Raw genomic sequence first — 14475 nt, forward strand, 5'->3', positions numbered from 1 at the left:
TTTTATCTAAACTGAGATGAAAATCAATTGCATTTATTTAAGTACAAGGATTTAGGAAACAAGAAGGTATGCAAAAGTGACTGTCAGTGATAATAGTTGGAATTGAGAAGTGGGAGGTGGGTGACTGTACTGTATTCCTTGATCCCTCTTGTTTTGTGAGGTTGTAGACACTGAGAGCACTGTTCATATAACTCTGTCAGCATTTACTCAGTACCCAAGAGTTAGCCTGACTTTCGGTTCATCTGCAAATTTAACTTTAGTCTTTATTTTAAATCAATAAATCTGTATCTGCCTCTGCAGGTCTGTATTTATTAGAAATACTTTATGTGCTTTTTTTCTTTTTTTTAAATCATGCTTCATATAAGAGGACTCCTACCTAGAATAGTTCATCTATAAGGAGCAGAGTCCTTATGAAAATTTGGGACCCAGTTGATCTAATTTATACTGATGTAAATAAAGAGCTGATTTACTGATGTAAATATGATTTCAGATTGGCACTTGCAGAAATTAGATGCAAACTCCTGGGCTGGTTCTTTCTGCATAATGTTATCTCTTGTCATACCAAGAAAGTTTCAGTTTAATGATTCAGTAACTTACTGCTGTCATCTCTTCTGATTTGCAGATGGGCTTCTTCCGCCGGAGGTACAAAGAAATTATTGAGGCTGAAAAGAGCAGAAAGGAGAATGAAGACAGTTGGAACTGGGTCCAGAAAAATCAGTAAACTGCCCATGAAACAAAAGCCCAGTCATGTGACATGCACTCGCTAGCTTATAGGTCCTGCTCTCGTATCTTCCATATGTGGAAGAAAGAATCTTCTCCAGATTTTTCGGAGACCCCATTGATGCTGTGTCTTTATTACTCCAAAAAGCTAGGGAACATATCCTGAGGCAATCACTGCAGCCATGTCAGATGACTGGAGCGATTCACACTTCATTTAAGAGTTGAACTTTGAACTTTGGTAACCAAGCTGCAGTGCAGAGCAATATTTATGAATCCAACTATGTGGTATGCCCTCAGGGGAAGATTTTTACCTAAAAATATTTTTTATAAATATAAGCTTTTTATATTGAGTATGTCTTTATATTTGTATCAATGTTTTATAATTTCTATTGAATAACTATATAGTTCACTCAAGCACTGATATCTGGCTAAATCTTTGGAAATACATATATATATATAAATTCTATTGTACTTTTAAACATCAATGCAAGAGAGAAAAGAGAGATTTGCAGATAAAAGTAGCTGAAATCCTCATATGCTTAATTCACAAGGCTTGGTAATATCATATATAGATCATTTAATGGAAATAAGCCAAAATCTTTTCACTGTCTCTTTCTTTAAGTTGAATTTGGTGTTTGATTTATAAGCTAAAGAACCTAAAGTATTTCACAGTTGTGATACTCTGTATCTTGAGTCCGTTCTTTACTAGTCTGGAGGGGAGAGGATGAAAACACTTCTTCAGTGACATGTAGAAAGATGTAGCTTGCTTTGGCTCACTGGAGAAGGCATCACAGAATGTTCTCTTTGGGAAGCATTCTCTTGCAGTCTCTAGGGCTGTACAAGTTGAGATACCAAAAGGATATAATTAGGCCAACCACTCTGGCATTGACAAATTCCCTTAAATAATAAAAAAAAAGTAATTAAGTCATATTAATGTTAAGACAGATAGTTTTAAAGCTACTGTTAAAGATTGTGATCTGTTGCTATCAAAGCAAGTGATAAATTGCTACAAGCTATGAACATTATGTCTGCCATATGAGTTACATACTTGAGTCATGAGTTTGTTTATATGGTAATTTTAAGAGAGATAACTAGATGGAAGGATTAAAATGTTTGGATCTTTTGAGTCTTGGGATTGCCTATCTGGGTGTTCCAAGTACTGAATGTATTTCCTCAAGAATTTAGAAGGAAGTTTAGTCAAGGTGCGGATATTATTGTATGTCAGCTTGCTACTTTGATTGCTCGTAATTCTTTAAGAAATCATTTGTTGAATTAGAAGAAATCTAATTGTAATTAATTCAAACATGTTTCTTCAAAAAGCTCTTGGATTTCTGAATAGAAATAGTGGAATTCTGTAAGACTTGGTTTTAGATTCTACTTGTATTTTGCACTTTGTGTAAATAAGGAGTATATGTCATGTTGCTATAAAATCCATGTAAAGGAAAGAAGGGCCGACCTCTGTGGTAAAAGTGAAACCAGGATTGAAAGGTTGCAGGATGTCTTCCTCCTCAAGGGAGGGGTAAAAGAACAGCTGGAAGTTTGGAAACTTGAACACAGAGAACACGAAAGAAATCTGCTTGAGAATAGGTCTTGCTCTTCCTTGCCATATTCATGATAGCTTCAAATTCTAAAAAGTGGACCACATCCATATTCCTGTTTGAGTTCTTACTGCCACCATCACCAAGTGTTTGCTATTACTACAGTATTGATCAGTATTTATTAACTATTAGCTATCTGCATGCATTAGGGAGAAAATAATTTCAAAGTGAATTAAGTGTATTGATTCAACATCTGACAAGAAAAACTATTAGTCTGTTCTTAAACAGACTGTTCTTAAACATCTTTCTTAAAACAGTAATTGTTGATTTGACAGATTCTGTGTGACAAATGATCATTTAAGCCAAAATCCACAGCAAAGTCCTGTTATAAGCATGTAGTGGAGTGTAGATTTTCCATCAGAGTGCAAAACCAAAAGCCTGATGGCATTTGACTGCACTGTTATATTGTCATCTAGAGACAGAACCACAGAATGGCTTGGAAGGGATCTTAAAGATTTAGTTCCAATGCCCCTGCCATGGGCAGGGAGAATTTTTGCAGACCAGGTTCCTCAAAGTCCAATCCAGTCTGGCCTTGAACTGCTCTATTGTCAGAGAGTCAACGGCTGTGTTGGAAGGAACCTTAAAGATCATCTAGCTCCAAATCCCTGCCCATGGCCATGCCAGGTTACTCCGAGCCCCATCCAAGCAGGCCTTGAATGCTTCCAGGGAAGGGCCATCCACAACATCTCTGAGCAACCTGTTCCAGTTTCTCATTACCCTCACAGTAAAGAGCTTCCTTCAAATATCTATATCTGCCTCTAATATTGAAGGTTGTTGAATTCCTCGCAGTCTGACATCAGTTAGTTTTTGTTAACCAGCAAAAGCTAGTTGTCTGGTTTTTCTGTTAAAAAAAATCTAAGTCAAACAGAAATTGAATGTGAGATTGATTCACAGCTATAAATTAAAATTGCTTAAAGTACTTGCTAAAAAAGGGGTCTGTTTATTACCTGTAAGACTCTTCAGTATCTGCCCTAAAACTGAGCTCCCCAAAATTATTAAGAAGTAAAATATCTGAAAAAATAATTCAGGGCATAAGTGAAACTACTTGTGAATTGAATTGAATGTAGAAGTCTCCATTCAAAAAAAGGAGAAAATTCCATTTGAAAAGCTGAAATCATTAATTTCAGCTTTTTAAACAAAAATTTACTTTGAGATCTGCCAGAAATTCTTCCTTACAATATTTTAAAAATCAAAATTAGTTATACCTTTGAAACCTCTTTTAAAACTATATAAAGAAGAGAGATTAAAAAAATTACAAGTTTAACATTTCAGATTTTATTGGACCTCTTTTTTGTTTTGTCTCAAAGCAAAAATGGTTTTATTTGTAAAAAACAAATAAAAGTAAATCACATTTGAGCCCACACTGAATTTGTTTCATTTCTGACTTGAATTGTCATAGAATTGATCCAGCACATATCATTCCTTAGTGAAAATCTAGTTGTTGGCCAGGTAAGTGCCATATTTGTGAAATAATCCACAAATTCTAAGTATCATCACTGCTAGGCACTCTGTCATTCTGTTGTCATGGATGGTTTTGGTTTTATATGTATACTCTCCAAATTTTTTTCTCAATTTTTTTTTAAAAATCAAATTCCATTGTGGCTCGCTCTTTCTTCCAGCTAGGATACTTAGATTTGACAGTGAAGCATACCAGTTCTTCATATTAAAATACTGTAGATGCAGCTTTCCACTCCTTAAAGAGCAACCAAACAAAAAGTCCCACTAATATCAGTTGGTTGCAATCAGTTTCTAATCCCAAAATCTTATGAAAATGTAATATACTTCAAGAATGTGTAGAACATACCTCTGCTATAGAACTGCTGGGTTTTGGGTTTTTTAGTTAAGAAATCATCATAAATATCCAGAGACATAGTTACTTCGGAAATTGCTTTTAGGGATCTGGAAGTTCCCATCTGTCAGCTTCTTGTTAGTTTTTTGTGCTGTTCTGCTTACACAGAGGCTGGGGGTAGTCATTGTACAAGTGCTTTCCAATTAATCCATTTTCCATGAGTTTTCTCGGACAACCTCATTGAAAGGTTTGCTGAACTTTTTTTGCCTTTTTTTTTCCCAACAGGCTCACTTTACACTAGCTATAGGCTATGGAGGAGGATACTTAGAAATGGGGCAGTAACATTTTCAAATGCTCTGGCATCTGACATATCTAAAGCTTGCAATGTACAAGGTGTCTTCTTACAAATAGTACCCCAAAGTTGTTTTTAGGATGGGAAGAAAACAATCTCAGAAAAAGATGATCAGGAAAAAAGGTGGGGGAGAGAATGAAAGAAAAATATCACTGAATGCAGAGCCTGTGCTGTTGCAACCCCGTGTAGTTTCCATCGTGATTTCAAGAAGATCACAGTCATTTCACAGTTTTGGTGGCCCACAGCACAGCGATGAGCCACCTTTCACAGCATGTTGTCATTTAAAAACCAAGGGTTTTGGGTCTTGAAATTTCTCCCCAAGCAACAGCACAACTAGTGTGCTCCAAGGATGTCACTAGTATTCTCTGGTACTTGGCCATTGTAGCTAACAAAAACACCTGCTAGTTTTTTCTGAATAAACTTGTTCTTTTATTTGCTTAATTGTAATGAGGAAGTCAGCAAACTGTAGAAAATAGTGGAGCAGCCTCTGAATTGAAGTAATCTCACAAGTTGCTTGGAATATCTGAGAGAGAAATTATGCCTGATGTGAACTCCAAACCTGTAAACCACTTAAGCAATCTTTTAATCTCAAAGTGGCAAGGACTTCTGCAATGCCAAGTATAACAGTGAAAACAGCCCTTTCTATGCCTAAATACATGAATGGTAATGACCCCACATACCAAGTCAGTGATGTGCAGGTAGCCCAGCTTGCTGAGAGCAATAGTTATGAAAAATTTTTCTTTGACAATATTTAGTATCAACTTTCTTGAATGTCTCCTGTATATGGGCACATTTTTGAGTCTTGTACAAGTTTAAAGCATATTATCCATCTGGCATGGAAATACATAATACTGCTTTCACTAAAGAATTAAGGGAGTCATGGAACTAATTTCTATCCTTTGTCCAAGTCTACTCACTTGCTAGGGTTTCTTGGATTTAAATGAAAGTCGAATTTCATTCATTTAATGTGCATTGATTAAACTGGCATGAAGACTAATTGCTTTTGGAGCTTGGTTTGCATACACAGTAGAGTACCTGCACCATCGACACTTCTTTTTCTTAGAATGTCGCTGCTTATATATAGTAAAATTGTATGTTTCTTTTTGTGAACTTGTTGTTGAAAGAATGTGTTCACTCTTACTGATGTCACCTGTATTTAGAAGCTTGTGTTCACCTGTATTCTGATTCACTTGCACTGTTTTGGAAATGTCAGGTTTACAAAAAATACAACTTTATGGAATAAAAAGTGACTGCAAAATTATCCTAATAATATAATTTTGTCAGTTATTGTCCTTGTCTAGCTCAAGTACTTTTCCACTAACTGGGTGAGATATTTTTCTCCTGTATGTTTGAATTAAATACTATATGTATGTTTTTTTCTGTGTGCAGATAATGGACATCTATTATTGTAATTCTGTGACTTATAAAATCAAGCTATTTGGAGACAAAGAGTACAACTGACTTAACTACAGTATTTTAACACCGTGGAAATAAAATAAAGGTAGTGAGAATTATTTATATTTCATCAATCTTGCTTTATCAACATCAAATCAAACCCCATGTGATTGTGATACTGACCTGTGATATGAGTGTCAACCTGTGTAACTTGAGTTCTGTGTCCATCTATGAATTTGGATGAAAGTTGAATTATTCAGCTTCATACATTTTTTCCTGCAAGGGTTCATAGTCCATAGTGGCTGGAATATAGTAGCTAAATAATATATTTGAAATAATGTTTTCAACTCTATACATCCCCATGCTTACTGGTCACCTGTATATGGAGCAGAAGCTGTACGTAAGCTTTTACTTATACAGCTCTAAGTGTTTCAGTGTTCTCCAGCCATACTAAAGCAGTCTGTTTCCTCAGTATTAAGACTGTTGGCTGTATATCTAAGAACAGTCTAGGCAGATTTAGGACCCAACCTGTGACTCAGAGCACATTTGTACTGGTGGAAGATCACAGCTTTATGTACCACAATGCCAAAGGCATTAGGAGAGTTCCAATTAGATGTGGGTTCTGACATGTAGGTAACACCCTTCAAAGTAAAAATAAATTTTCTCAGTCATTGCTGGGCAAAAGTGGTAGGAGAATGCTGCTGCCAACAGGAATGCAATGCCCAGTTCTCTTTTGAAGATTAGTGGAAGCACAAGTGCTGCACCAGCTAAAATAATAACCAGACACTTTTGGATGTACTAAAATTTCCTTGTTATCAGGTGAGCATGTATGTGTCTGTGTGTGTAAGCAGGCAGTGTACATCCTCTTCTGGGGACAGAGGATTGATGAGCTAACAGTGCCCTCTGTGGGGCTCACTTCTTGTCTTCTTGATAAGCAGAGAACAGCAGTTTGTACATAGCAGGATTTTGTGTGTTATGTTACCCCAAATAGCTTGTAAGAAGCTTTTAGGACTTTCTGTGACAAAGTGGCTTTGTTTTAGAAATCAAACCCACAACCTTTAGCAGATTTGTTAATTTCAGTTTTACCAAGAAAGGAAGAAGATATCAAAATTCAAGAAAAATAAGATGTTCTTTTACAATGTAAAAAACCAGGTCATTTGTTAGCATGCTGCTCAGCCTGGCTCATGTGTCCGGACTGGAGTTGGTCTGACATTTTTGCTCTCCATGCCTGCCATTGGCCTGCTCTTTGGATTGGACGTAATGGAAGTTTCTCTGCTAAATCTTTTCCATTTAGTAGTGAAATATCCCTTGAAAAAGATAGGAGACTTTTCCCCATACCTTTTGGGTCTAGTGGAGTGCATATTGACCTGAGTAGTCCTGGGTAAGATGTCTTGATTTGATTAAAATTCTGAGTTCCCATAACACACTGTATAATTGAGATCCCGAAGGCCTAAGGACAGTGTCACGGGAGTCATTAAAGATGCAAAATAGATTTTAGTGTCCTCTGGCCCCACTTAGCTTACTACCAGAACTAAAATGCAATGAAGGCAGCTATTTTGTGCAGATTCAAACGTACAAATGAATTAAAAGTCATATGACTGCTTATTACAACACATCCAAAATTTCAGTATTTCAAATGGCTGCAAATGGTTGCAAGTGGTTTTGACAGAAGTAAATAATGATAGTTGCGAAATGAATCTTATTATTAAAAGAGCAACGAAAATTATTTTATCATGTCTTGGTCATGCTATAATCTCCTGTGACTGTTGGAAAGGATTAATTCACGTATTTCTAGTTCATTTCTTCTTTACCTTTGATGTAGTTAGTACCATTTTAATGCTTGAACTTCTAGATATGCAATGTTTTAGTAAGTTAACCTTTAGTAAGTTCAACAGCTGTAAGGAATCAGAAATTAATGAAGTAGTAACCCTGAGCAGAGATCTCCCTGCTGCAGACATGCATTCAGATATGATGTATTGACTTGCATTAAATTATTCTAGATTTATACCAACACAAGTGAGAAGGAACTCAAATGGGCTCCCCTGAAGCTGAAGGACACACATCATGAGACAAGCTTTGCACTAACCTGTGTAACTGGTAATGTACAGTAATTTCTGTCATTTAAGCACTATTCCTCCAGGCTTGCAATCTGAGAGCTGTGTAATTCAATCTTAATGATGCTGCTCTGTGCTATAGTCCAAAAGATAAAAGGAATAGTAAAAGAAGTGACCGCTTTATCCAGCAGAGACCACTTCATAGAGAGAATGTATTCTGTCCTACATCAGTCTCTCAATGGAGATAGCCCACTTGAGAACTGGGCATGATCTGCCCCCTTACCTTTACCCAAATTAAATGATCAGACTAATTACTAAAATTATTATTTTACTGTGTTGATTTTAGGTGAATAGCACAGACTAGGAAACTGACAATAAAGTCATGACCTAGTAAGGGGGCAGAATACTTACTTACTATTAAATTAATGAAATCTATATGTAGGATTGGATAGAAGTCGATATAAATACAGTAAAATACTTTTCTCCATTTTAATTTTCAGGGTGAGGCATGAGAAATCAAATCTAACACTCTATGAAAACAGAAGTTTTTTTGTGAGATTGCCAAATGTGAGAATCAAGGTAGCATGTTGCCCTGTTTCTTAGCTCAAGACTGTATCCCTGATATGGCTTCGTCAAAGGGGAGACCTATGTTTCACCTTGGCCAGGTGGCACATGTTACACCTTGTCTCATATTCTACCGCCTGCTCAGCTGTGTTTGTCCCGCTCTCACTCTCATTCTACAGACAATACCAGCTCTTTCCCCTGGCCTTTCTCTGAAGTTTTTCCTCTGCTTCATAACTGGTATTACCCTTCTCTCTCAATTTGTCTGAATAAGAAGGCTAACTTAAATTTAAGTGATTTTTCCCAACCTGCACTTAGTTTGAAATATGTCACTGTTGTTTCAGACCCAGAAAATATTTGTCCTGAAAAATTGGCAGTTTTCCCAACTACATCAGCAGTTCTTAGGCCTATGGGAGGTTAGGTCAGGAACTGTGGTCCTCTCCTCAGGTTTCTTTTCATCTAATTTATTAGCCAGGTTGAAATGTACCTTATCAAATCACTAATAAATGTGAAATCTGAGAGAGGTAGAGAGATTGACAGACAGATATGTGTAAGACTGAAACTTCTTTTGAAAGCGGACAAATCATATAAAAAAGGACAAGCCTGCCAGAGCCTGAACCATTCAAAATAATATACACATTTTTTAAAAGTTCTGAAACACGGGAACATGGAACTGGAAGGTTCTCAATTTCAGTCTCCTATTTTCACTGGCAACTATTCCATATATTTCCTTTAATGAACTAAACAAAGTCCAGTAGAACCAGTTAAATTTATTTTCCTTATTATTCTTGCTAAAGACTATTCTAGCATTTTGTTTTGATGATGCATTTAATGGTCATTTTCTTCCCAGTTTTTTCTCTTCCCCTCAAGATCTTTTAATTTAAAGAGTTCCTCTCCTTCCTTCCTGTTCTGAGTTGATCTTTCTTGAATACAGGTGACCAGACACTACTTTCTGGGTGAGATACTGTTACAAACCTATTTAAACACAGAAGAGCAAAGAAAATGAAGTCTCTATGAGTAAAATGGATTGAACCCAGAAAGGTTCGAAATATACCCCAAAACTTGATTAAAACCAAATAAAGTTAGATGTTGATATCAAAAAAATTTAATATACTTTATTTAATAGTAAAAGAGGTAAAGAGAGAGAGGGAGGGAGGGAGGGAGGGAGGGAGGAAGGAAGGAAGGAAGGAAGGAAGGAAGGAAGGAAGGAAGGAAGGAAGGAAGGAAGGAAGGAAGGAAGGAAGGAAGGAAGGAAGGAAGGAAGGAAGGAAGGAATTTGGAAGGAAGAAAGGAAGGAATTCGGAAGGAAGGAATTCGGAAGGAAGGAATTCGGAAGGAAGGAAGGAATTCGGAAGGAATTCGGAAGGAATTCGGAAGGAAGGAAGGAATTCGGAAGGAAGGAAGGAAGGAATTCGGAAGGAAGGAAGGAATTCGGAAGGAATTCGGAAGGAAGGAAGGAATTCGGAAGGAAGGAAGGAATTCGGAAGGAAGGAAGGAAGGAATTCGGAAGGAAGGAAGGAATTCGGAAGGAATTCGGAAGGAAGGAAGGAATTCGGAAGGAAGGAAGGAATTCGGAAGGAAGGAATTTGGAAGGAATTCGGAAGGAAGGAAGGAAGGAAGGAAGGAAGGAATTCGGAAGGAAGGAAGGAAGGAATTCGGAAGGAAGGAATTCAGAAGGAATTCGGAAGGAAGGAAGGAAGGAAGGAAGGAAGGAAGGAAGGAAGGAAGGAAGGAAGGAAGGAAGGAAGGAAGGAAGGAAGGAAGGAATTCGGAAGGAAGGAATTCGGAAGGAAGGAAGGAAGGAATTCGGAAGGAAGGAAGGAATTCGGAAGGAAGGAAGGAAGGAATTCGGAAGGAAGGAAGGAATTCGGAAGGAAGGAAGGAATTTGGAAGGAAGGAATTTGGAAGGAAGGAATTTGGAAGGAAGGAAGGAAGGAAGGAAGGAAGGAATTCGGAAGGAAGGAAGGAAGGAATTCGGAAGGAAGGAATTCGGAAGGAAGGAATTCGGAAGGAAGGAAGGAAGGAATTCGGAAGGAAGGAAGGAATTCGGAAGGAAGGAATTCGGAAGGAAGGAAGGAATTCGGAAGGAATTCGGAAGGAATTCGGAAGGAAGGAAGGAAGGAATTTGGAAGGAAGGAAGGAAGGAAGGAAGGAAGGAAGGAAGGAAGGAAGGAAGGAAGGAAGGAAGGAAGGAATTCGGAAGGAAGGAATTCGGAAGGAAGGAAGGAAGGAATTCGGAAGGAAGGAATTTGGAATTCGGAATTCGGAAGGAAGAAAGGAAGGAAGGAAGGAAGGAAGGAAGGAAGGAAGGAAGGAAGGAAGGAAGGAAGGAATTCGGAAGGAAGGAAGGAAGGAATTCGGAAGGAATTCGGAAGGAATTCGGAAGGAAGGAAGGAATTCGGAAGGAAGGAATTCGGAAGGAAGGAAGGAAGGAATTCGGAAGGAAGGAAGGAAGGAATTCGGAAGGAATTCGGAAGGAAGGAAGGAAGGAATTCGGAAGGAAGGAAGGAAGGAAGGAATTCGGAAGGAAGGAATTCGGAAGGAATTCGGAAGGAAGGAAGGAAGGAAGGAAGGAATTCGGAAGGAATTCGGAAGGAAGGAAGGAAGGAATTCGGAAGGAAGGAAGGAAGGAAGGAATTCGGAAGGAAGGAATTCGGAAGGAATTCGGAAGGAAGGAAGGAAGGAAGGAAGGAAGGAAGGAAGGAAGGAAGGAAGGAAGGAAGGAAGGAATTCGGAAGGAAGGAAGGAATTCGGAAGGAAGGAAGGAATTTGGAAGGAAGGAATTTGGAAGGAAGGAATTTGGAAGGAAGGAAGGAAGGAAGGAAGGAAGGAAGGAAGGAAGGAAGGAAGGAAGGAAGGAAGGAAGGAAGGAAGGAAGGAAGGAAGGAAGGAAGGAAGGAAGGAAGGAAGGAAGGAAGGAAAAGAGGAGTGTGGGGGGCAGACAGGGAGAGTGACAGGGATTAGGTAGAAACACATCACCCTCCCAAGGGTCCCAATGACATCTCATGGCTTCCTTCCATCTGGTCTTCTTGGTGGTGAGGGTCCCTTGCTGCCCCGCCAAAAAGTGTAGAATCCAATGGATTAATATATACTTGGACTAGGTAGGAATGCCCAGGTACCTCCCCTGAGGGGGCTAGGTTTGACACTGTCCCTTGCAAGGATCTGGATTTATTGCATCACGTGCAGTGCTCTGGTGCAGGGTCTGGGGACTCCTTTGTGGGGGAGCCTTTGATGGGCCATGACACCCCCTCTGCTGTCCCTCACTTGAATGTGGCTTTTCCTGGGGCGAAGGGGCCCCTGCAGCTGGGCTCCTCTGCACAGCGGAGGATGGACGTTCACTGCCTTGGACCAGAGGCTTTTTCACCCAAAACCTCTCCTTCCCGCACCCTTTGGTGTGAGGGTCTGTTTGAGCCTGACAGCTGATAAGCCTGGAGCTGTGGTCTCCACCCTGAAGGTGTGAAGCTTAATCCTCCTGTGAATGTATTTTTCTACCTGTCCTGGGTTGCAGTGTATTCTATTACCATCCTCATGAGCTGTTGAAATCAGGTGGGGCAGTGTTTCCTTACCTCCTTCCCCCAGACTATCTTGCTGGTCATGGCCCATCAATGCCATGCCACATGACTCACAGATAACTCCCTCCAGATTATCTTCTGTTAATGAGCCTAATCAACACTTGGGCTCATGACTCATTACCCCACTGTGAGATGCTCCACCCAGAGGGAGGAACCAAGCATTCCATCCTGGATATAATCTGAGATTCTGAACACCAGAGACAACCTTTCCACTGGATTTCCAGAGGACACAAGCTACACAGCCACCACTGGACCTTCTGAGGAAGAGCAGACCCTTTTTCTACAGGATCATTGCTTCAGGAGGACTGCAGCCACCATTCTATCGGACTGCTACCACCACGCTGATTAACGGGGTGTCTGGTTGTATCCTGACTCTGTCAGTTTAACCCAGTGTTTTCTGCCTTTATTTTTGCCTTTTTTTTTTTTTTTCCTTATTTTATTTCCCTATTAAATTGTTATTCTGACTTGGTGCCTCCCACTAGTTTTTTTCAAACTAGTACATCCTCCAGCCCAGACCTGAGTCACTTTATCTTATCCCCATCAACTTGCAGTCCAGGGCTTCAGTCAGGGCCCCATTCAGGGTGTGGTGGTCTTCCATGCAGCTTTTTTTATACAGTTTTGTTATAATAGGCAAAAGTCTTTCATGAAGATGTTTAAGCCATAAGTTATAACATTTCAGTCTCTGACAGATACCAAATTCCTTGTCCAATGCCTTGTACATCATGTGTATGCAAGACTGTCTCTCCTAGCTTCATGAAGGCTACCAGTTCTCTCAGACGTCTTGAACAATAAGGGACGTTGAAAACTCTAGCACAAGCGACCTTTCTCAAGAGCTTTTCATCCACCATTTTGTGGAGTACAGAACCCAAATATTGTACATACCTCAGTGTTGCAGTGGGGATACTGTAACACGATGTACCAAACAAGGGGTCCAGTGGAAAAGAAATATATATAGACAGATTCTTAATAGATGTTTCAGAGAGATGTTTATTTCTCCAGCTGCATGGCCGGGCTCTGCCGAGGAACTGAGGCAATCATGGGACCCAAGGGTCCTTGCCCGCACAGGGGAACACAAAACAACCAATCGGGAACGAGGCTGCCCAGGGGCAGGGAAACCCCGTGTCCGTCCCAAGGCCCCTCTCCCAGGGGTACATCGGGGGGGGGGGGGGGGGGGGAGACCAACATTTCACCCGTTTATTTTTAACAAAAGAGATTTAAAACTTAACATTGAAAACAACTGGATAAACATAACAAGAACAGTTTTAAAACAATACAAGCCACCCTCCTGAGTTTTTAAATGTCCAGACAGATTCTCTGGAACATCTTAAGGCTGACAGAAGGGAGACAGGACTCTCCGAGCATGCTTTGTGGGGAAAACTGATGCAGGAGAGGGTTTAATTTCCTCCCTTCCCCTTTTCATCCCCCCCCCACTCGGCATTGGAAAGGGATTTTTGGGGAAACAATTGGCAAAGGCATGGTTTTGTGAGGGAAACCATGGGTGGAAAAATGAATTGGGAATACACTGGCGGTAATAGGATATAGGATAAAGGGGAAAGGTGGGATTAGGAAAGGGAGACTGTAGGGGGGCCTACAATGGAGATACTGTCTAACATGACTACAATTTTTAGCATATATACTGCCTTTCACAGGCCCAGTGACCTCTGATGCTAGTAACCCTCTTCTACCTTGCATAATTTTGAATTTCACAGCTTCTCCATCTCCCAATCTTGGGATGCATTTGTCAGGGTTATTCTTTTTAATAGCAGTTCTATGAACGAATATGTCTTGCTGGTTGTCACATCTCATTATAAAACCATAGTTTTGTTTAACATTATACCATTTTACTATTCCTAAAACCTTAGCTACGGTGATCTTTTCCTTTTTCCGAGTGGTTTCTGTTTTCTGTCTCGCTGCGTTTTTGCTTTCTCTTTCGCTTGCTCCCGTGTTGGAATTGTCGGAGCTGCTAGTGCTGCCGGGGCCGCCGGAGCTGCTCGTGCCTGCACGCTCTTCCTGGGGTCGCGTTCTGGGCCAGGTGGGCCAGGCCAGGCCGCGCCGCTCAGTTCTCCGCACGTCGCCTCCTCTGGTTGCAGCTTCACTGCCGCTGCCAGGCGCTGCATCCAGGTCTCGGCCAGGCACCCGAGCGATGACTCCCCTGCGCCCTGCTCCAGCATGCATTTCGGCTGGGCGCAGCTCCGCTCCACCGCCACCGCCGCCAGCTGCTGCCTGCGTGCCGCCCCTCTCGGTCGGGCGTTCACGGGGCTCGTTCCACCACGCGCTGTGCAGGGCTGGGCGGGCGCCGCCAGGTCGTGCTGCTCCAGCCGCGCCTCACTCCACTGCCGACACTGCAGCTCACGTGGCTCTGCCCGCCCACGGGAATTGCCTTGTTGCTGCTCACAGAGGGCTCGGTCCACGTGGCCAAGGCCGCATGGTCCCT

At 40.6% G+C, this 14475-nt stretch overlaps 1 protein-coding gene across 1 annotated transcript in view; it reads left to right on the forward strand.

Annotated features, from left to right (window-relative positions):
- ITGA9 (integrin subunit alpha 9) overlaps nucleotides 1-7924 on the forward strand; it is a 250265-nt gene extending 242341 nt beyond the window's left edge. Inside the window, exons 28-29 of the mRNA XM_069007851.1 lie at nucleotides 623-5960; nucleotides 7855-7924. Of these exons, the coding sequence (XP_068863952.1) occupies nucleotides 623-721 (99 nt within the window). The 3' untranslated portion in view covers nucleotides 722-5960; nucleotides 7855-7924. The remainder of the gene's footprint in view (nucleotides 1-622; nucleotides 5961-7854) is intronic.
- Nucleotides 7925-14475: the final 6551 nt, after the last annotated feature.

This window comes from Aphelocoma coerulescens, chromosome 2, assembly GCF_041296385.1.
Source record: "Aphelocoma coerulescens isolate FSJ_1873_10779 chromosome 2, UR_Acoe_1.0, whole genome shotgun sequence".
NCBI lineage: Eukaryota > Metazoa > Chordata > Aves > Passeriformes > Corvidae > Aphelocoma > Aphelocoma coerulescens.